Source organism: Phoca vitulina, unplaced genomic scaffold (genome assembly GCF_004348235.1).
Source record: "Phoca vitulina isolate PV1807 unplaced genomic scaffold, GSC_HSeal_1.0 scaffold5, whole genome shotgun sequence".
Lineage (NCBI taxonomy): Eukaryota > Metazoa > Chordata > Mammalia > Carnivora > Phocidae > Phoca > Phoca vitulina.
In genome coordinates, this window is record NW_022589708.1 from 34,933,048 (window position 1) to 34,957,849 (window position 24,802).

At 32.8% G+C, this 24,802-nt stretch overlaps 1 protein-coding gene across 1 annotated transcript in view; it reads left to right on the plus strand.

Moving 5' to 3' along the window:
• Positions 1 to 24,802, plus strand: part of DACH1 (dachshund family transcription factor 1) — a 415,421-nt gene that overhangs the window by 267,663 nt on the left and 122,956 nt on the right. Inside the window, exon 4 of the mRNA XM_032402881.1 lies at positions 18,224 to 18,396. Coding sequence (XP_032258772.1) covers positions 18,224 to 18,396 — 173 coding nt within the window. The remainder of the gene's footprint in view (positions 1 to 18,223; positions 18,397 to 24,802) is intronic.

The window sequence follows — 24,802 nt, forward strand, 5'->3', positions numbered from 1 at the left end:
ATTCCTTGTGAGCTACAATTAAGTCTAGAGAAAAGAGTTCCCTTTCTTATTCCTACTTTTTAAAAAAATTCCATTGTTGGCGTGGAAGTAATGATTTTTCTGTAAGAAATTTTAGAGCAAGTTTTCTAGTCTCGTTCTTATTGACTGAAGTCATATTAGGATATTATTTGATTTACTAAATTAATACATATCCAGATGTTCTAAAATGTCCTAAAATGTTATCAGATGTAGCAGCAGTGTTGTCCCATGACCCATGGAGGGGGGGCTCTCAAAACTCTTTCAGGGAGTCCAAGAGGTCAAAATATTTTTCATAATAATAATGAAGTTTAAAAACTTCATTCTCTCATAAGTGTACTGGAACTTTTAAAGGCTACATGTTTTGTGCATTGCAACAGACTGAATATAGAAGTAATATGAGAATCCAAATGACTTCTCTTAAGCCAGACATTGAAGAATTTTGCAAAAGTGTATTTTTTGGGAAAATATTTATTTCTTATTAAAATGTAGTATTTATGCTAATATGCAATGAATTTATAGTTATTTTTAATTAATAAATATTTTTATTCCTAATTTTCTTTTCTAATATGGTAAATATTGACATATGGCCAATGTATGTAGAGAGATCCTGAAACCAATGTGTTTGAGAATCACTGCTCTATACAGCTATATATTATAAATTAGACTCTTGATTTTTTAGAATCTATATTAAGAAACCTTGATCTATTTACAGTACATTTTCTCCAGAGTTTTCTTTAAAAATGCTTATAGTCAGTGGTGGTAGTGAGAAGGCGAATGAAGTAGTTTGAAATGAGAAACTGGAAAGTCTTAGACGTGGTGAAGCAATATAATGGTCTCAGGAAGGTTGATAATGAAGATGAACAAAAACTTACTCTCAAAGTCTCTGTTGATTTTTAAATGATTATTATTTATCTCCAATTTTATCTTTCCTTGTTTTTGCAAATAAAACTTCAGTCCTGCCAGATGTCTTGCTAAAATTTTTGTACACATTTCATTCATTCAGTTAGCATTTGGGGAGAGTAGTCCCTGTGCAAGGCTTTCTAGTCTATGGCGAATTCCAAAGTGAGTAGGAAAAAATACTCACGAATTTTATTCTGAACTATGGAGTAAATGACAGAGCTAAGATTCAAGTCTATAGTCCAACCAATGAGGCCAGTTTATATATTTATCTATCAAATTTTAATTATTTGGAACTGAGAAATGTAGTCCAATAAACACATATTGAATATGTATTATGCACAGAGAATTCCCATCTTTCTGGTCAAAGCAAGGTTTAACTTCATTAAGACATTTCTCCTCTCTAAATATTTTAAAACACAATGGAAGTATGACTTTAATGCTAAAACCAAGGGAACCATTTTCCTTTGACCGTCTTCATCGATTCATATAGGGATATGGCATTTAGTGACATTGAAGATTTTGTGTGTATTTATAAAAGGTTTTCTTTCTCTTTTTGATATGCGATGTTTAAAGTGTACTGTATGGCTTATGAACCTAAGAATATTTTATGTTTTTTAATCTGAAGAACAGCCATAATGTTTTTTTTGTTTTAATATTAATTTGCACCACTTTAGATTTCCACAGAGGACATTTCTAAAATTTATGTGTAGCATAAACACTTCTTTTAGTTAATTGTAGAAGTTTAACACTGACTATATTTACAGCCCTGTAGGTATAGTTGAAAATTTACATATTAAACAGAGATGCTCTCTGGCATGGTTTAAGAAAATGATCTGTGTTCTTAATTACACCTTTAGCATAAATGTGTGAATGTCATTTACTGAAATGTAAAGAGGAAATCTATGATGATGAAGATAATGATGATGATAATATAAAACATATTAATTATATTAAGTTGGCAAATATTGTGTTTTTTTAGTATATGATCATTTTATATTTAATGAGGCTATGAGTTGAAGTTTATTTCAACATGATGAAAATTCTAGACTTATAATTAGTTTCATAGCTATTTTATGTCTTTTAGGTGAAGGAAAACTTCCATGTCAATGAATTTCAAAACTAAATTTCCAAACTACATTAAGGAAGGATGTAACCATGTTTACACATTTCATAGTGATTGATTTTATTCCTAGAGTCAAATACTGATTTATAGTATACAAAATGAGTATATAATTTGACCTAATGAAAATGAGTTGGTTGTTCATTTACTATGTGTAGCAAAATTGAAATTTCCTGTTTTCAAGACACTGTCTAGCAAAAGCTGGAAAGAAATAGTCTCTTATGATATTTAAAGCATAAGGATAATAATTATCAATATTTTCCAATTAATATTTGTCCTTTCCTTAAGCAGTTTTAAGGATACTTAAAGCATAGCCCAAAATTAGAGTTGACAATTGCAAATACAAACCAACCAACGCAGTAATAAAATCAATACTTACATTTCCCTTGAGGCCACTATTTACTGTTTGCTGCACCATTTCCTTAATGGAATGGCAGTTATGTTTGCAGAAACCTTGTAACTACCATTTTTATGTTTTAACTAAAAGCAGCTTTCTTGAAGAAGTATGATAAAGAAATTCTTGAGCTACTGTTAAAAATTGTCATAACCATTTAATAGTTAATATGAGTGCAGAGAAGGCAACATTTCTTTTTAAAATCTTTTCCAGATAAACATTATAGCCTCTCCCATGCAGTGCTGTTTTTCTGATAACGGCAGTATGTCTTTTATGTGTTCATGATGATGAACATTGACTTCGTATTTAAACATCTCGCTATACTTAAACAACTTGCCTAGTTTAAACAGACATATGCAATTACTAGGGTCCATTTCATTCTGGGGTTGATTTTGACAGTGTACTCAAATTTTTTTTTTCTTTAAATGGAGGGAAGTAAGGGAAGTTAACAGTTTATTTTACTCCATATATTAAAATTAATTTCAAAATATAGTTGCCAAAATGACTTACTAATCTCCTTCAGTTGATTTTTCTTGTCTTGTTGTTTTGATGGGATAGTAGTTTCCCTTTTTTTATTCATTATTTTCTATTTCTCATGAAGTTATCTCAGATTGATCTAGCATTTTAATGTCAGTTCTTTTAACAGATTTACATTCTTGTGGATTTAATCTAAGTTAAAAGTTAATTAATCTCCTCATTTGCTTCCAGTATTTTTTTCTTAAAGGTAATAATAACGTTAGAATCATTCAAGACAGAGAGGGTACATTTTACCTCCCAGAGGAATTTCTGCCTGGCCTAACTTCGTTTTTATTAGTCACTGTACAAACTAAAATAGAGAAGTCGTGTGAACAGAACGCCTGGCCCTTTGTAGAGAACACGTTTTGAAACAGGATATTGAAAATAAAGTCCATTGGCCAACTCAGGTCTTTTTACATGATGATGTCAGCAACTATGTTGCGTGATAAAGCTGCAGTATTTTCGTGACAAAGAAAAATTCATATCCACATCTTTAATAAATGAAGGGTGGGGGAAAAAGCCCTGTCCTTACAGGATTCATATATTCCCATCAGAGCCTTTGTAGCTTCTCTCTACTGTAAATACTGAGAGTAAGGTCAGAATGGAAGTGGCGTTGCATCAAAATTAATCGCTGAAGTTATTACTTACGGTGTCAGTTGCATCCCATATTCAGGCTTTGCACACAAAGCTTTGAAGAGCCCTACAGGACCCACCAAACGTAACGGATACAGAATCATTGCCCCACAACAGCTGTGGTAACAAGGTGCTGCAGCTTTTACTTTAATCTACCTTTCTTTCTGAGAGTTTATTATGTTTTTGAATTTATTCTTTTGTAGATCTGGGAGCTATCTTTTTTATGGAAATTAATCTTTTTAGAAGATTTGTACTCTCTTTTTCAAACACTAATACATTCATTCAAGTATCCTATTATTCAGATCCAGCTGGCTTTTATCTGGTGATATTTACTTCAAAAAGCCACGTTAAATGGTATCATAGATTAATTCTCAGGGCACAGGAAAGCATTTTTGGAGAAAAACATGATTTGGTAATTACTTGAAATATCATAATAAAAATCACAGAAAATGTCAAAAATGTACTGTATAATCTGTCGTAATAGGAACCTTCAAGATGTTGTTTCATTAGAAAGGGGGTATTCTGAGTCCCTTGTAAGTTTTCATTTCAGTCAAACAATATATAACTCGAAAGTTTGCTTTGGGTTCTAATAAACCGTATTATGAATTTTAGGTTTATATTGTTTGTTCACACAAAGCAGTGAAACTTCAAAAGGGACATTATCCACTGCTATCTCTTACATAAATCAAACTGGAAATAAGACACATTTTACAATTCAATTTAAGATCCCACTGAGACAATAATGTTGCAAGCTGTGCATTTTGCGAAGTAATATAGTAATGTCTAGTTTGCATTTTTGAAAAACCAAATTAATCACACTTTATTGAATACGTTGGAGCAAACCTAAAATTCATCTATTATTAAAAACTTGTGCAACAAAACAAACTATATTTTATACATAAAGGACAAACTCATTTATTCATTAGGATAAAACACTTGGAGTTTGCATTTTGTAACTATGAAAGAAATGACATTTGCTATGGAGGCTGTTTTTAATTTTTAAAAGCAGTCTATACATAGTAAGCTGTTTGAAAATTTATTTTAGCATGCTAAATTGTACCAGGTTTCAAATCATTCCGATAAAAATAGAATTTAACTTGAAAAGTTTGGGGTAAGAAAACAAAAATCATTTAAGTAAATGATATACTTTTTAAAAAGACATCTTGTACCAATAGTCACATTGTGCTTTAGTTCCACATGTGCATACGTTAATATAATATGATCATTTTACGGTTTCGATAAGAAAAATAAAACTCTCCTCAGGCAAAATAAAGGCTTATCATGCCCTATGATTTTTATCAGGCTAAAGAAAGTACTTTTTGTATGCATACATTTGGATATACAATTCCAATAAGGCATTATATATAGTATTGGAAATCAAATTTTTGTGGCATCATTTAGACATTATTACCTACATGATATATATTATATATTGTTATTTTTGAGGCATACTAGTAAACCTAAGAATTGTGAACAGTGACAAAAACTGAAGAATAGCAAAAGTAGTGGCTAAGGTGGGGATGTTTATTTTACTGCGGCATATTTTTCAATGTCAGAATAGTAAACACTGTTTTGCTATCTGCTGATGTGTATAATATTCTGTATGATAACAGTTATTTGAGGTGCTACAGAACAGTAATATACACTCAGCACAGAATAGAAATAGCAATATTAAAACACATTTCCAAATTTAATTTTTCAATAAAATATTAAAGTCAAACTTGTCCCATTTCATAAACCTTATTATTAAATCATGAATTTTAGGGAAATATTTCCTTTCTGCCTTCTCTAATTGTGTCACATGGGGAGGGTCTAAAAAAAGTCCAAAACTCATATCCACAGGTAAGCTGTTGCCCTCTGTCAAGAAAGAGTAAATTATTATATCTCTTTATGTGAAGACTTCATACAAGACACACAGAGTTTTCCTTTTATTGGGGAAAACTATTTGGTACATACATAAAAGGAACTAGTTTACAAGCCATGGGATTTAGATATAGGGAAGAGTATGCAGTGTGTCCTCACTCAACATAATTGTTATGTCATGTCTGGCTCTGGAAACCAATTTTGTTCTTCAATCATCATCTTAGAAAACTCTCCTGATAGAGAACACAAGATTTTTTTTTTCTATTTTATCAATTTTCCAGTGGCATGAAATATGAGAATCAGGATTCTTGCCCTGGTTGCATCAATGTCAATGTGGTAGATGACAGAACTTGTGATGATTATTCCTGATGATGAGTTCCTTCTCCTCCTTCTGACCATCTGATACATTGCTTTAATCATATCTCTCGCCTGCCTAAGATGATGACCAAACTCATCATCCTGACATCTGAGAACTTCCATAATCTGGCCCTAGTCTACCTAATTCTTTCTGATTTCTGATGCTTTCCTAATATGTATCTTTTCCTCCATCAGTGGGGTTGACTGGCTGTCATCCAGACCCACCATTTATGTTTGTCTTTGCCTTGTTGAACAGTCCAGGAAATTCTCTCAACTTGGTGTGCTCTCTTGTGCAGTAGAAGGGATTTAGGACCAAGGGTCAGGCAATAAATGTGTTCCAAGTTCAGCTCTTTTCCTGGAGAGCTCTATGGCCTCAAGAGTGTCATTTAATCCTTCTGAACCCGTGGTCCTCTGCTGCAAATGAGAGGACTGTGCTTGATGGTGAGGTCTTCTCAGAGAAGACTTTCCACTGTGCTCTCCTAAAACACATGCTGACATGTGCACACATACATCACATATGTGCAAAAATTCTTCCAACCTTCTGGAATGGCATCTCATTTAATATACCATGTCACTTTATTTATTTATTGCTCATTATTGTCTCTACCCACCTCCCAACTAGAATAAAAACTCCACAAGGATATAGATTTTCATCTCCTTTCTTGACTGCTTTAGTCCCAGTACTTACAACAATGCCTGATACATATGTTAAAAAAAAAAAATGAATGAATGGTTTCTGTTCTGCTTTGTACTCTAACATTCTATATATTCAATTCTATTCAAATATATACATAAAAATAAATTGTATGTTGTTAATGGTGTTTTAAATATAATTTCTTGCTCCTTGTCCTGTATACTGTAACATTCTTGGCATCTGGTTCTCTTTGTGTGATTATATATTGATATTTTAAAAATTTATTTCTGTTTTCTGTCCTATTTCTTTTTCTTTTTCCTATTTGATATGGCTGTGTCATAATCTTAACAGTCTGCTGGTTTTCTCCTGTTTCCTCTCCAAGACTTTCAATATGCAATATTAACTTGACTTTTGGATAGACAAGAACATGAAATCTTTTTCAAAGCCAGAATTTAAACATATCTTAATATTAATCTGAGCAAATGCACATGAGTGATTTTCAAAAATTATTTTCACAGTAAGTAGAAATTTGACACATTTAAAAATTAAGCCTTCTATTCTTAAATTCTTAATACTTTTGTAGATTTGTTAAATTTTAAATAGCTAATATATAAATACACAAAAAAATCCCACATAGTGTTATACACATAAGACATTACACAATAAATTATTTTTGAATTTTTATCAGTATGTCCATAACAATTATAATTCTTAGTGCAAATAATTCAAATACATGATAAGGTACAGATTATACTCGAGAGGTTTCTTTGTGAAAAGTAACTCTTTATAGAAAGCTCATAGAACAAACTTTCAAAATTTACCAAAGAGGAAAAACAGTTTCTGTACAGACCATGTACACTAAAGAAAGTTCTTGAGGTATTTAATTTGTTTTGAAAAATTGTGTCTTAGCCTACTAACTGAAGTCTTAAACAGTTATTTAATATAAATTATTTTAATTAAGAGCAATATTTAACAAGGTGTATTTACCCAGGTGTTAGGCCAGGTACATCTAAATGAGAGCATCTGTGTACTGTTTACAATGGTTCTAACCTTCTCTGTGTAATGACGTGAGAGAACATGTGTGGTAGAACAGAGAAAAAGAGAAATAGTGCAATATTTTAATGTTGGAGGAGATATTGAAATTATTTAAGACAGATTTTTGATCACAAGGGAAATAACAGATCATAATAATTTTTTTATTACAGAGAGTACTTTCTACAATTAGATAGCTAGTTATTACTCAGTAATTAAGGATCCCTCCCTAGAAGGTATTTTTTTTAATAGGTAGAGTTCTCTCTACTCTGGTGAAATACAGTATCTTTAGTATAGATAAAGACAATTTGTATAGATGTTGCTTTTATAAGCTTAAGATTTCTTAAAAATCTGTTTCTCCATTTGAGCACTTTAGAAAAGATGGTAATTTCACCATTCATTATTTATTTTTTAATGAGGAATGCATCTTTTTAATATTGATGTTGGGAAAATTTTATGGAAGAAAAATAGTATGATTTATCCAAATACTACTGTTTTGTGTGTGTGTGTGTTTAAATGAACATAGAACTTATGTTTAGCACTTAATTCTGACACTGAATCATTGTGTGACCTGAGGTTGGTTGTATTCTCCCTTATATTCTTCATTGTTCATAATATGGTTATAATAGTTACACTAGATATTTTTTAAATAAAAAATGAATAAGGATGTTTAAATTTTACTTTATATTGACCTAAGGGTGTTGATATTATCAGAAAATCAATCCTCATTTCAAAACACATTTTCTAACCATTTTTCTTATTCTAATTCACATTGTCACACCAATCTAAGAAAGCATATTGTATGCATTTATTCTTGGGAGAAAAATGAGTGTTTATATTTAATTCCTGAATTGGAGTTAAAATGTAGAAATGAAATTATCCACATTAATGCTAATCTTCTTAAGTATTTTTTTCATTGCTAGCAACTGAAATTTTAGTGGTCATTTTGACCTTGAAAATCACCTGCCATGTCTGCCCATGAAAAACTGATGAAAAGTGCTTTGAATAGTATGTCTTCACTACATATAATAAAAGCTATGGAAAGAATGATTTGGTTTCATATAAACAGTAGCTTTCAACAGGCCTGCCATCTGCATGTAATCTACCACTATAATATAATATTATTTCAATGATCCTTCAAATGTGTTGAGTTATTTGTGATATGTAGTCTTTTGATTTAAAGCTGCCTCTCTCCATAATGTTCTTAAGGGGATCTTGTAATTGCTGGATATTGTAATTATTTATCATATTAGAAATTGGACTAATGGCATCTTTTCAAGCTATGCTCAGCTGTGTCTATTTATGTGTGTGTGTGTGTGTGTGTGTGTGTGTGTGTGTGTTTTGTCTCTGTTTAGTCTGTTTACTTAAATAATAGTTAGGATTGTTAAATCTTTACATTCAATCATAATGTCCTACAGTCATTCATTCAGTATAATTGAGGACCCCAGATTTGTCAGGTATTCATGTTGATTTTCTTATTAAAAAGAATATTATAGCTTAGAAGTAAGTGGAAAGACTTGAAAATTATAAACAGGCATTGATATTCTTTTGTGCTAAAAATTTATTGTAGGAGCCATATACCAATATTTGCTTAGTCCTGCTCAGCTTCTCAGCCTTCTTTTTCTTCTCCTTGTTTTGTTTTGAAATCATTCAGCTGACTTATTTGGGACTTATTCTGTTGCTTACAGTAGAAATACACTTTTAGTAGAAATGCCTTTATTGAGTTCTATACCTTCTTCAAGCATCGTGACTTTATCTCCCATCTACGAATCAAAGACATCAAAATCTACCTCACTGGGTATCTGCTTTTCTTCCAAATTTCAATTCCATATCTCTAATTGCTTGTTGTCAATCTCTATTGGACTGTTCCTAAAATATCTCATATTTAGTAAGTCCAAAATTGAACTGATTTTTATTTATTGTTAAATCAGGTCTTCCTCATTAGTCAAATCAAAATTTGGATTACATGTTCAGAATTCCAGAATCTAAATCCTGGGGCAAATTAATTCAACCTTTATAACAGTAATATGGATCTACCTCAGAGTTTCCTAAGATTCATTGGATATTACATATAAAAATTTACCACAATGCCTGACACATTGAAAGTAGATGATACATGTTAGATGTTATCACCATCATCACTTCATTAATGATATCACCATACACCCCATTGTTAGTCTAGATACTCAAGTCATCTTTCACATTTTATTTTCTTCATCCCTTTTTGTACCCAAATGATCACCAAGTTCTATCAAGTTTATTTCCAAAATATGAAACATACTTCCTCTTCTTCATCTTCTCTTTTATTCCAGTCAAAGGATAAAATTATGTACATATGTGTTATATTTGTGTATCTCTCTCCCACACTGTGAGCTGCTCAAGAACAAAGGCTATAGGTTAGCATTTTTAAAACCCAATTGAAGTTTACCTCATATGAATGTAAGAATTGGTCTGAGAATTGCAGCTCTCAACTCAAGAACTGATTGAAAGTTAGTCCTACTATGGATACAATGATGAACAAAAGAAACATAGGGCCAACCATGTGGTGCTCACATTAAGACGAGAAATGTTGGGTCTTTCTTTAATGACAATGGGAAACAACTGAAGTCCTCTAAGCAGGGGAGTGACAGTGTAAGATCTGTACTTAAAAGTAATAATGATCCTTGAATCTGATTACAGGGGCAGATATAGAAGTAGAGATAAATTACATAGATGAAATCAACAGGACACGAAATGGAAGTGGACATTTGTGGCACGCAGTGAGAGAGGAGGAGAGAAAGATGATCCCTAGGTTTCTGGTTTATAAACTAGCTGGTGATGTCATTCTTTAAGGGCAACCAGGTTTGGGCAGAAGATAATTTAAGACTTAGATCCATACAAATGAGAAATATTCAGATAATTCCCATGAGTATGCCATCCTACCTATGAGGGTTTTATGCTTTTTGGAAAATTTAATAGCAATTTTGGCTCAAGTGAGAAGATTTTTCAATTTCAACATAAATAATTTAAACCTGAAAACATTGTATAAAACAATGGAAATTAAAACTGATGTCAACTGACCATGAGCAACACTTAACCATGAACATGAACTTGTTCTATTATATACCATGTATAAAGTATATTAACTTGAAATTTTATTTGATGTAATTGTAAATCTATAGGGAAATTACAATATCCTTAGAGAGGAGAATTTCTAGTTCATTTGTTTGCCTAATGGAAAAATAATTTGATGAGTTAAAGTGGGAAAAGGTAGAAATTCATTGACATTGGCAATGAGAAAGGTTAAAAGATGCAGGATACATCTTAACATGGGTACATTATACCCAACTGCTTTATTTTGAAGAATTTCATGAATATGTTTTAGATCAGAAAGCTTACATGTTTTTAGTATTGTTATTTCTACACTGTCCATAATAGCATTATACTTTCGCTGTGGAAATTAACCAATCTGTTGCAATATGACCATTTCCACTGAATAAAAACATTTGGTTCTTGCTTCCAAGCATCTTATAGTCCATATTAATAAAATATGAAAATATTTAGTCTATACAAATTAATCTGGCTACTATTTCTTTCCTTGTATTGAGTCCTGTGTAGCGATGACTCAGTTTGAGTCTGCTTTTTTTTTTTTATTTGTTTTGGGAATCCATTTTAACTGGTTAACACTTAGAGCATGGTGCTAATGAGTCCAAAGAAAACAACAGCATCAAAAAGCAAAGTGTTTTCTGATATAATTATCTCTGTCTTAAAGTATTTAACCTTTATCTTTATAGTAATGGCCTTACCTCTTTTATTTTAAGTTGTATCAAAACTTTCTGGAATTTGGTACGAAATAAGGGAAAATGTATAAAGTATTGCATTCTGTATATAACAATTCATTGTAATAATTTTTATGAGTTTGAAATCAAGGCTTTTAAATGTAAACCATTGTCCATTTTAAGTTACTTAATGCTGTTCTGGTTTTCCATGATTCCTCAAGGATTCTCAGGATAATTGTTTTTTGTATGTCTCCCTGTCCTTTAAGGACCCTTTTATTTATTCCATTTGATCTTAGTGACTTGAACCTCAGGTCTGATTTTACAATTTGTTTCTCATTCTTTCTAGTTCAATAATCATTAGCCATGGCGAAGAACATTCAACTAAAATAAGAAAGAAATAAGCAGCTCTGATTTCCAGTATTCTGTATGTCACTTTGTGTAGCCTGTTAACTTACGCCACTTTCAGCAACACGGCTGAATATGTAAGGAAATAGAAATATCTCAACTTGGTGAAGAAATCTAGCTATTAGCATTGTTCTGATGAGTCCATGGACTTTAACAGCACTGGTGTTATAGTATCACCATTATATAGATATAAAATAAAATGTATCAAAATAGCTCTGCATTCAAAAGAAAACATCACAGGTAAAATAGAAGCTTTCTTGTATGGCAAGAGTTTTAAATTCCTAATTAACAAATACTTACCACTCAGGTAACACAGAGTAAGCTTTAGTTAATAATAGATAGCTAAAGAAAATATGTCCAAATATTTCTGGGAGAGTAACATGTTTACCTAAATGACTTGTATTTATTGGTAGTAGGATAGTTAGAATTCATGACAATACTATTCTTTCTAAGAAAAAAGTAAGTTGATGTCAGAACATCAGCTAAGCAGGATTGGTTACATGACAGCCAACCAGTTTTGTTTTTCCCCAGCAATTCCAAATCAAACATGGGATGTGTACATATATAAATTTTAGACTCGAAATGGCCTTCTCTGTGGGCATTAAAACCTAGGCATTTGTGGTGTTTTGTTTTTGTTTTTGTTTTTGCTAAACCACTGAACCTAAACTGGAATATTTTATTTTGTTTTATTTTTTAAATTGTGCCCCTAATTAACTTTACCTGGAAAAGATTACTTCTTCTTCATTTTAAAATAATTTGATGAAGTTGAACCAAAACACCAAAAGATTTCAGTGTTTTTTATATGCTAAAATGTAGATCAACTGAGCTCAAACGTTAACCAGAAAAAGATTTAAACATTACATTACATTAACTCATGAGAGGACTGTTTCTCCCATTTATGCAAAGCACTAGGAGTACTGCTGACAATTTATATCTCATTTTTTATTAGGGTGAAGTTAACCCTCTAACAGATAATAACTTGTTTATTCTCACTTACCTTTGAAATAACAACTGAACATCCATAGTGTCTGTGACTAGTATTTACTCTTACTGAATAGTCTTGTCTGCATTGTTAAGATGGCGTTGACATCCTTCTAAGTGGTCTCCAATGGTATGGAGTAAATGCCTGCTCTTGCCATTTTCATTGTAAACGAATCTTGACAATGTCAGGTTCCCGTCACAGTCTATCAGTGTCACTCACTAAGCAGTGGTGTGACCGTTAGTCCCTCTGAGATTTGCCTTCTTTATCAGGGTCAGCCTGTGGGAAAATCTGAATGAATAGTTACATGTTACTTAGATATAAAGGGCAATAACATTTACATATACTTTTACTATTTTAATGCATGATAGTTTAAAGGCGTTTACTTTTTACAGATCACTTTAATTTTGTGTTTGATTATTTTACATGTACTCTATCCAAAATTCATAAAAAATACTATGGCCTTCCCTTTTGGAATCTATTTCTCATTAGATATATGCAGGATTCAATAATAAATATGATTATCTGGGCTAGATATTTGGTGCCACTCATACACATACCCAAAATTTGTGGTTTTTTTTAATTAAAGAGAAACAGTAATAATATGCTTTCCCAAAACATTTTCCATCTCCTTTTCTACTTAAAAATTGTGTGCCAAAAAACGAAGTGATCTTCTCTTTTTTTCTAATGATTATCTCCACATTTAATCACTCTTTAATTTTTTTATGGTAATCTTTTTTTTTTGAACATCTGTCTTAATTGATAATTTAATGTTTCAGTTGATTTGTAAAATAGCATTCCAAATGCTGAACATTCACATTTCTTTCCCCTTATTTCAGTTTATTTGCAAGAATCAGTTACTAAAATTTTATTTATAACATATCCATATTTGTTTTTGGTTCTATTGAATATACCATGTAACAAGATACTGAATAGAATTTTTCCTGTGGTCCCACACAAGAACAAAAGGTACTGGGCACTCCTCATTTTAAAGAAAGTAACAAGCAACTGCTACTTATTTATAGCCCCTGAACCAGCCTATCCTAACTATCACTCCAGACCGCACAAATACCCTCCTCCTGCATTTTAAGAGGGTATGACCATAGGGAGAGGGGAGTTGCAGAAATCCTTGTAGTGAAGAGATAGCATCTAATGGGGAGGGCTGTGGCTCACTGACCCCTTTTTGAGAGCGTTTCCTCACCACCAGGTGAAGGGAGGGGAAGTTCCAAGAGAATTATTCAAGGATTATAGGTGCCTCAACCTCATTTCAAAGCTGGATTTCTGTTTTGATGTGAACTGCTGATCTGTTTTCTGTACATATTTGAGCAATGGGGATAAAGAATTGAGAGGTGGCAGGGTAGAGAGAGTGGACATCATCAGAACAACAGGACCCGCACCAATGAAGGACCTTAGTTTCAAGAGGCAATGGCAGTTTTGGGAGCTTAGAAGAACGGAAAGCTGAGGGAGATTTCCATTGTCAGGGACTCCTGCTGCAAGGAAGTTCCTCTTAAAGGGCCCCCCTTAAAGGATCAGACATGACTTAGGAGATACTTAGCATTTAGACATCTGCCATGTGGAAGACGTAAATGGCCGATAGGTACAGTCATAGAAGATACAGTGCAGGGAGGACTTGAGCAGGAACTGGTTGGGTAGGAGACCTTTATCCTACTATCCAGGAGAAAGAAAGGAGGAGGATGGATGAAAAACTAGCCAAGCCCATGTCTTCCAGGCTACCTAGGCTCTAGGGCTGGCCAGTGCTGATGGGGATGGGGAAACAGAGATGAGTGTTAACTAGAATGGATTTTTTGTTTTTGTGGGATTTTTTGTTTTTTGTTTTTTAGAAAGAGAGCATGTGTGCCAACAGGGAGGGGCAGAGGGGGAGGGAGAGAGAGAATCTCAAGCGGACTCCGCACTGAGTATGGGTCCCAATCTCATGATCCTGAGATCATGACCTGAGCCAAAATCAAGAGTCAGTCGCTGAATCGACTGAGCCACCCAGGCACCCCTAGAATGGATTTTTTTTAATACTCAAAGTTATTAAGGGGCAGAAAAGGGAGCCTTGACAAAACATGTTTGAAGGCACTAATTAGAGGAAAAATAAAACCATTGTATATTTGTAACCCATCAGTTCTGACTGTCCCATAGTCTGATTGCCTTTAGAGTAGAGATAGCTTTCAAAATTTAAGGGTTTCTCCCCAGAGCAGTGTATTTCTGCATTTAAAACTTGGTTCATCATAAAATATGTATCACAAAATATGATAAAATATAAAACAGGGGCAAGCCAAGAAAAGTAGTCTGAGCTCATAAAAAGACTGAGACAGTGCATCAAGCTGTTTGCTTTTTTTCAGAATCTGAACTATGTTGTAATGTTGGGGTGGGAAGAGTGTAAGGTGGGAGAGAATCTCCCATACCTGGTGTTTACCGATTCAAATTTCAGTTACACTAAATCTGAAGATCACCTTGCTTGTCCCTGAAGAATATACATATTTTTTTACACAAAAGAAACTAAACACACACAATCACTTTTTTTGCAAATAAGTTCCATATATTTGTATACATATTTATTGATAAATTCTTAATACCGTATAATTAGGCTGGGGAAGGGAATTGTTTCAGATTATATAAAATGCATAATTAACAGTTTTTAGCTAGAGACAGAATTGGTAATCACACATTAATTTCAATTTTCTTTCTTTCATTTATGTACCCACTTACCTCTGGCTGTCTCAAGACTATACACTTGTTAATTTTCACTCCACCAAAATGATGCCATAGCATGAATGGCTGGCCTCGACTGTGCTCGTGGTTACACTCTTAATTTCAGCACATAGCATCTGCCTGTTGTATTCTACCCTCAGCTGAACCCATGTAAGCAGATGTCTAACCTGAGACTGTTTCTGCGCTTCCCCACAATCTGTGTGTACGACCAGGTATGGGAGATCCTCTCTCCCTTCCGTTCCCTACTCCCAACATTAAAATATGATTACAGATCCCAAGTAATCAACAGCTGGATACACTATCTGAGTCTTTTTGTAAACTCATGGCCATTTTCCTTGGCTCGAACCATTTTATAGTTTTATTTTATAAGTTTTTGCATACGTGCCTCAACAACATATTACAGTATGTGTTCTTTGAGGATACTAGACCTGTATCAACTTCATCTTGTTCTTCCACTGTAAAGTCAAGAAACAGTGTGATTCTATAAGAATGGGGAAGGAAAAATCAGTTTTTTTCTGTTTCTCCTTAACTCTCCTTAGCAAATATAAGAATTTTTCTTACATATTTCATCTGTCTCTTGCAAGATTTCATGTGGGCATAGTAGTACACTTTAATTTTAAAGGTATATATGTGTGTATATATATTTGTATGTAGGCATAGTATGTATGTGTGTGTGTGTTTATATATATATATATGTATGTATTCTGGTTTATATCAATCACTGAATATATTGGCTTAAACCAAAGCACCTGAAATTATACATTTAATAACTATGGGTATGTCTTGTTCTGAAGTGGCCTATTTTCACTTCTTATTTATTCATGCTAATAGAGGAAAAGGATGTTATAAATAATGCAAAAATCACTTACAGCTGACTTAGTTATATATTGTATATTTTTCATCAGACTTAGTTTCTTAATTGTTTGCTCTATTTATTACCCAAATGAGCTAACATCATGAGTATTTAACAAATGATGATTGGCGGAGATGGCTAGGAGCATTTTATGTAGTGGGAAAATCCAATCTAGTGCTATAAACTTGCTATGGAAAATTCGCATATGGATGATTGATATTTACCTTACACAAGGGACTAATATCCTGTGATGCAAAAGAGATGTGAAAATAGATCATATTTTGTCTATATTCTGTTTCAGATTGAATCAGAATTTTGGCTTAATATTTTATATAATGTGAAAAAACAGAGTTAGTGTTTCTCTACTATGAGAGTAAAATTGAAATATATTTGGAAAAATGACTTCTTCTAGTATACTAACTGGCAATCAGCAATCAAATAAAAGAAGAAATTGGTTCAAGTGAACAGATAAACAAAAGTAGATAATAGATATAAACAGAGCTCAGACTGAATCTAAAATAATGAATGTGAATATTTTTCTACACTCCATATATTAGTTGCCCATATAAGCAACATACTGTGAAAATATAATGCTTGCTTTTGTTGGATATTGTAAATGAAATATGTAGAGAGAATTATCCATTAATTACAAATTCCCAATCCAGTTTTCATATTCAAATACCATTTATTCCAAAGTGTTATTTCTATACCAACTGTCAGTGATTGTGCCTCAATTTTTGTTTTAACTGATACTATAAAAAGTAAAAATGTAAAGAAAAAATTTGAGCATACATTGATAAAGGCATTGTAGAGTGGAGATTTTTAAAATGTTTTGTCACTGTATGTTTTCATGATATCATACATTTGAAAAATTCATACTTATAATTTTTACATGTTTGACTAGGACCTTGGTATAAGTGTCAAAAAAGGCATGAGTAGAAAAGTAAAGTACATAAATTTGTGAATATGGAAGTGAACTTTTATATCACAGTGTAGGAACAAGCTGGAGAAATTTCTTTTATGAGTCATTTCTGGATGAAGCTATAAACTTTTTTTTAGCCAAAAGCTGTCATGGTTTCTTGTAAAATAATAAAGATAATAAAGATATCCATTTTAATTGATTCTTTTCATTGTTTAATAAAATTGCTTTGTTTGATTGCTGAAGAATTTGAATTGAGTTTTCATTACCCACTTCTGAACAATTTACTCTAAGATCCAGACAGTATTGAGCTAATGAGTTTGAATTTATATTGAACCCTAACTGTCTTCATGAAGTAAATGGAAAAAAATCATGGCAGTAACTAAGTATTCTTCATTAAAAACTATATCGTAGAGATTTTACAATGAGGCTTTTAATAGAGCTAAAGCATTTAAATTGGAGTTTTACCAACTTTGCTGTTTCTAAGCATATTATAAGAAAATATGATTTCCTTTAAGAAATCTGGGATAAGGAAACACTGTACTCTTGCCCACCCCAGGGATCTCACACTTCTGTTACCCCCCTCTGCCTGCCTGGACCTCACAGCCTTCCACGTAGTCATCCTCTCCATCACCTTCAGCAGAGCCACCGTCTGCCAAACTGTAAAATGGCATTTTTTAGCACTAAAAAATAGTAGTTGCACAGAAAAAAATTCTAATTACTGCATAGTGAAATATAGGACAGAATAAAGAGATACTACATTTAGATAACTGATTGTGATAAGCTAAAAAAAAAAAACCCTCATATTTTAAACAAGAATTAGACTGATCAGAAGAATAATACAGCAACCAATTGACCATTTGTACTAAACACATGAAGCGTGGTGATATGATAAAACATGGCACCAAACTGGTTAGCCTTAAAACTAATTCCCGTGAGTGGTGAGTGTATATCATTGCCTAAAAGGGGACAAATATTTTTCCTTTGGCAATTATTATTAGAACATTTTTTAATGCTTAAATTTTCAATGATTTATGTTCTTTGCCATTTTAATAAATGAGATGTACCATGTTTCATAGTTTTACTTGACCAAAGCAATGATGATATATGTGTATTTTTTATAGGACTGGAACTTCCTTTTATGATGATGCCCCACCCTCTAATTCCTGTCAGCCTACCTCCAGCGTCTGTCACCATGGCAATGAGCCAGATGAACCATCTCAGCACCATTGCAAATATGGCGGCCGCAGCACAAGTTCAGAGTCCCCCATCCAGAGTTGAGACATCTGTTATTAAGGTAATTGTTTTCTTACATGGTTGTTTTGGCTTCCGCCAAACAGCATCTTAAACCACCATCTCTCAATCTGTGATTTTATTCCACAATTCTAATGTCAAAACAGCTAGGTGATAGTTAAGTAATGAGAAAAATCACTCGTAGTACTTAGAACCAGGTAGAAGCAGGGGTACAATATTCGACAATATTAGCTTAGGTTAATCTTAAGTTCTGTGTTGTGTCTATTAAGAGAGAGATGAACATAGGAAATTAATTGATATATTTCAAATAGCACGTATGTTTAAATGTTTGGTTGTGTGTATGAGGGCATGCATGTATATGTATGTGCGTGTAGTGTTTTGAGACTTTAGGTGTGGAAAAGTACTTGACTTGTTTTTAGAAGACAAGAAGTGTTAAATTATGGTTCTGCCACTTAATAGCTATGTTGCCTTGGACATGTGACTGAATCTTTCTGATTCTATTCTACATACAAAAACAGGTAATGCAGTATAGGTGTAAAAACTAAACAAAATAATAAAATTCATTGTTTTTTATAAATTCAAAATACACTACATGTGGAAGATAACATTATTGTTATACAAAAATCGCATGTGTGTATATACACAATTTTCTCTCTCTCTCTCTCTCTCTCTTTCTCCCCCCTTGTGTGGAAGGGTATATGTATAACCTTAAATTTGTATGTGTATAGTTTTCATTTATTTTATAATGTGTATTTAAATCAAATTACTTTAAATGCATTGTCAAAATATATTATTAATTTTTCAACTAAGTAAAAGATACCTCATGCTCATCCTTATCTGACATAATCATTACATCCTTTTTCTGAATATAATACATTTATATTACATAAAAGGTCCTGTTAACAATTCTTATTCATTGCTGGCAAATATGCAAAATAATATAGACATTTTGGGAGACAGTTTTATGGTTTCTTACAAAACTAAACATACTCTTACCATACGATTTTATATTTTGCCAGCTCCTTGGTATTTACCCAAATAAGTAGAAAATTTATGTCTATACAAAAACTTGCACATGGATATTTATAGCAGCTTTTTTTTTTTAAATTATTGCCCAAATTTGGAAACAATCAAGATGTCTTTCAGTAGGTGAAAGGATAAAAAAGGTGGTACCTCCGTGACTTTGTTAAATTAACATTTGTTAAGTGGAACATAGGGTGTTGGATGGTGAGTCATGGTCCAACAACAGACCATAAGAAATACTGAAATAGAGAACTTTATTACTCATGAGTCCTAGAGGAAGTACCTGGAGGTATACCTCGAGGGACCACATGATGAGGTCAAGGCAGAGTGCAAAGGGAACAAGGTAGGATCTGGGGCAGATGCCTGTATTAAGATCCATGGGTGGAATATTTTGAGGTTCCTTGGCTAGGGCTAGATTGGTCAATTAAAACCAGAAGAGCAGCGTTTTGGTAAGCCCCACAGGGGTCCTATCTAAAAGGAGATTGCTAATCACAAATGCTGTTGGGGAAGTCCTATCAGGGACTTACGATTTGTTTGTGACTCTGTGGCTGCTGTCTAGGGCATGTGCTTGCATGTCCCTCCAAGACAGGTGGCCAAACAAAATGGATGCCTAGGCAGCAATACCATGGAGTAGTTTAGCTAAACTCCTGACACCATATAATGGAATATTATTCAGAACTGTAAGGAAATGAGCTATCAAGCCATGAAAAGACATGGAGAAAACTTAAATGTATACTGGTAATTAAAGAAGTCAGGCTGAAAAGATTATATACTATATGATTCCAAGTATATGACACTCTAGAAAAGGGACAACTATGAAGATACTAAAAAGATCAGTGATTGCCAGGAGTTGACAGGGATGAATAGGGAGACCACAAGGAATTTTTAAGACAGTGAAAATGCTCTGTATGATACTATAATGATAGATAATGTCCATTATACATTAAAAAAAAAGGCCTTGTGACTACTTATACAGAATGTTGAATAATATGCTAAGAGCAGTTTTTCTTATAATAATGGCTCTATAAACAAAGATATATACTAGTTCCTCATACCATTTTCTGAAGTATCCGCATCAGAAAAATTATATATATATATATAGAGAGAGATTATAATATATATAATTATATTAGTTCTATATTATAGATATATGGATATTATATATTATTCTTTATAAATATATGGCATATAGATATATAAATTATATATATAATATATATATCACAGAAGACCGAGATCAACTTCTTAAAAATCTTTAGCTGAGAAAATGCCAATGAATGCTACATTGTCATCAGCCAAGAACTGAGAAGATAACTTTTAAGAATTCTTCTTTATTCTAAGTGACTTTTAGAGGGTTCCTTTGTTACCAAAGAATTTGTTAATCAAGGAGTCACTGCATAATTCAATGTATGATCGTTTTTGGTAATACTTATTACTGAGAATTCAACATTCTCATTGCCTCACTCACTGAAGTGAATGAGAGGGAGATTTTGGCTGAAGAAAAAAGCCTAAGTGTTCCTATAATTGTACTCTATAGCTATTTAAAAAGAAAAAAAAAGAAAAAGAAAAGGTACTAAGTATTAGTTATAGGATGTGATTATTCTCATTTTTTAAAATTTAGTAATTATTACTATAGATAATCATCTTCATAATATTAATTATATAATTTTCACTCTTGAAACTGGGAATTTTTATAATTTCTCATTTAGACAAGATTTAGATTCATAGTTAAAGTAAAAATATGGCAGAAGAGCAGATTTTAGCAGTTTAAAATCATAATGGGTGACTTTGTTATAAACTCTATGTAATTTGGATGTCAGCTAGTAGAACATGGATCCAAAAGACTCCAATTACATTAAGAAGCTTGATTTATTTTATATTTTCAATACATATATATTTTTAAAATTGTGTTGTAGCAAATGTTAATTAGAATACTTAAATAGTGAAACTTCCTTTAATAAATCCTTGATTGTCGGGTTTAGGTAAGTAGGAGGAAGGAGTTGGGTTTCCTCTGGAAGGCATCTGTAGAAAACAATCTAGATTATTGAAAAGTCAGCAACATTCCTGTGGTTTCTTAAATTAAGGTTAGGAGTGGAGAGGAGGGAGATAGGGAAAAAGGAAGGAAATATGCAAAAAAGGTAATAAGAAAGGGATGGAGCTCTGTGTCTTGAAATGTGTGCCAACACCTCCTACATTATAGTGATATCCCATTTCCTAGTCTCTTGGGGCAAATATTTTCAGAAACTTGGCTATGGATAGATTAAAGGAAATTCTGGACTTTTGAATGCAGTGGTGGTATAAATGGTCATAGTAGCTAAATAAGAAACAATGGCTCTAATTAAGAATGATTAGAGGGTGCCTGGGTGGCTCAGATGGTTAAGCGTCTGCCTTCGGCTCAGGTCGTGATCCCAGGGTCCTGGGATCGAGTCCCGCATCGGGCTCCCTGCTCCTTGGGAGCCTGCTTCTCCCTCTGTTTCTCTCTCTCTCTCTCTCTATTATGAATAAATAAAATCTTTAAAAAAAAAATGATTAGAGAAAATAAAAGCTGATAGTTTTTAAATTATTATTTATCATTAATAAAACAAAGCTGGTAGTTTTAATTGCCAACATCAAAGTGAAGTTCTGTTGGCCACTGTGGAAGTTCTGAAGGGCCTATTTGCCCCTTCCCTTTGAGGCTGGCCACCTATATATTTTTTAATTTGATGCTGACAGGTAAAGATCATTGAGAAGAAACAGTTTCAAGAAAAGCATGAGACAATTCTAGTAATTTTTGGTAAGAAATATTCAGACCTGGGAAAAATTGAGAGAATGGCTTCAGAGAATAAGGGTGAGGAATAGGTTCTTTATAGAATTCCAAATATTAGGGGAAACAAGTTAATAAATCAACCTGCCTAAATTTATATATAGTAGACTTTATAGCACAAGCAGTGTTTAGTAAACTCCCATGATATGTATTAGTTAAACTTAATTTGGGGGAAGTTTTATTTTCCCCAAAGAAAATGTTTGGCTCCTATGTCACATTAAATAGTAGGGGACCCAAGTGGGCAATTAGAATAGCGCTTGCAACTTGGTTTGCCTGAAAAGATTCTAACTGTGAAGGCCAATTAAAAGTGAAATGTTAAATACTAGAGAAGAAGATATACCCCCATCTGAAGGAATGATAAAACAAGAGAAGTAGCCTTTGAAGGGAAAATAGAAGGTTGAGGGGTTTTCCATGTACTGGAACATTGGTACATTCCAATGGCATTTTTTGAGAGTAATGACAAGAATTAAAATGATAACTCAACCTACATGAGAATGGCAATAAGAATTTATAAGACAGAAGAGAAGTGAAAACAAAGCTCTCAGAGTTACATATTTTAAAGCATTCTGTCCTTACCCTTTCTAGGAGGTAAAGGAGTTTCAATGACTTTCTCATAAGCCTATTTATGAGAATGTACATACTAGTACATGCAGTGGAGCAGGGTCCGAAAGCTGTTTCCTTGGGTAAAATTCACCCTGCCTCCCCAGTGTTGGCATGGATTATGAGTTAAGAATGGCTTTACACTTTTAAGTGGGTGGGGAAAAAATATCATAGGAAGGAGAATCTTTCATGACACATGAAAATTATATGAAATTCAAATTTTAGTGTTCATAAATAAAATGTGTTCGCAACTTAGCTACTCTCTTTATATAATGTCTATGGCTGCGTTCACATACAAAGCAGAGTCGAATAAAATATTTACTAGCTGGCCTTTTACAGAAAACGATTGCTGATACCCACATTAAAGCTCTGATTAACTCAAACACATGTGAATCTTAGGCTGTGGATAATTGACACAGCTAAAACTAAACTCTCAAACATTATGGGGCCACAGGATTTGGTGTTGAAAAATAAAAGAAATTAAAAGGACTAAGGAAAAGAAAATTACATAGATGAAGACAGTACCACTGTAATATTCTCACTTGCTTTAAATGCAAACCTTCATGATGGAGTCTGCCAAAATTAAATTTAGATTTTTCTCCTGCTGATTGGTTTGGACTACTGGAAATAATTTAGTAAGATAACTTTGAGTAGGAAATGGGCATATACTGTTTAGACAATAATTCTAATTTAAATCCCTAATAGCCAATCGCCTATAAGTATATATTAAATTATTATAGGCTCTGTATTAGTCTATTATGTATCAGTGAGACTCAGATATTTTTGAATGTTATGAATGAAGAGACATAGACTTGAGATGTCAGATGTTATATAATCCAGCTTTCTCCATGGTAGAGAAATAATTCTTGCATCCTCCCTAGCCATTTTTATATAGCTAAGATTTTGTGGAAAGCCTATTCTATTTTCAGCAAATTCAAGAGTGAGGAGTGCTACGTTAGCTTCTACCTTAACTTTATTACATTCTCCTGGAAGAAAAAAGGTCTAATAATTCTTCTGTGTTCTAGCCATTTAAATATACAAATCCTCTGCTATAGTACCTAGAGTGTTTCTTTCCTCCAGACCAAATATTCTCATTTCCTTTGACCATTCCTCATCAAGCTTCTTGGCTGACGTTTTTTTAAAGCACCCCCTTGTCCCCAACCCTTCCCATACAATATTCTAGAAGTGAACAGCCTAGTGAAGAGACACTGGAACTAACATAAGCCTCAATTTGGACAATAGTTTATAAATGTAGTCATAATTCATAAAACTTTTTGCTAGTTAAATGTGTGACTCATTAAATTTCATGCCTTTTCAACATGAAATTTTATTAAGCCAATTCTTTGTTTTTATACTTTTACTAGGAATTTGCATTTGTCCATATTAAGTGTGTTTCCCAGTCCACCGATTTAGGCTCTTTAGATACTTAACTTTTTTTTTTTTTGAGTATAGTTGACACACAATGTTATATTACTTTCAGTACAACATGGTGGTTCAACTTCTCTATACATTGTTATAATCACCACAAGTGTAGCTACCATCTGTCACCATACAACACTGTTACAATATCATTGACCATATTCCCAACGCTGTGCCGTTTGTTTCTGTGAGTTATTCATTCCATAACTGGAAGCCTATTCTTCAGATATTTTTGAGTCTTGACATTCTAAACTATCATATTAGCTATTTATACAATCATTGTATCATTTCCAAATTGTAAAAGGATGTATTACTTGTACTACCTTAAATCACTGAGGAAAATAAACAGTATAAATCAAGAGATCAATTCTTCTTGTCATTAGAGAATTCCTAATAGGCTGAAATGTTCTACTAATTGATTCTCTTTAGGTATCATTCATCAAGTAGCCCCAAATCTCCCTGAATGAATCAATATTTTTCTCAATTTTATTTAATAAATTCACAATGATATAAGGACTTAGAAAAAATGGTTCTTATTGAAAAAAAATAAAATTAAAAAAAGAAAGGCAGTATATTTTAGTGGTTTAAAACATAGATTATGGAG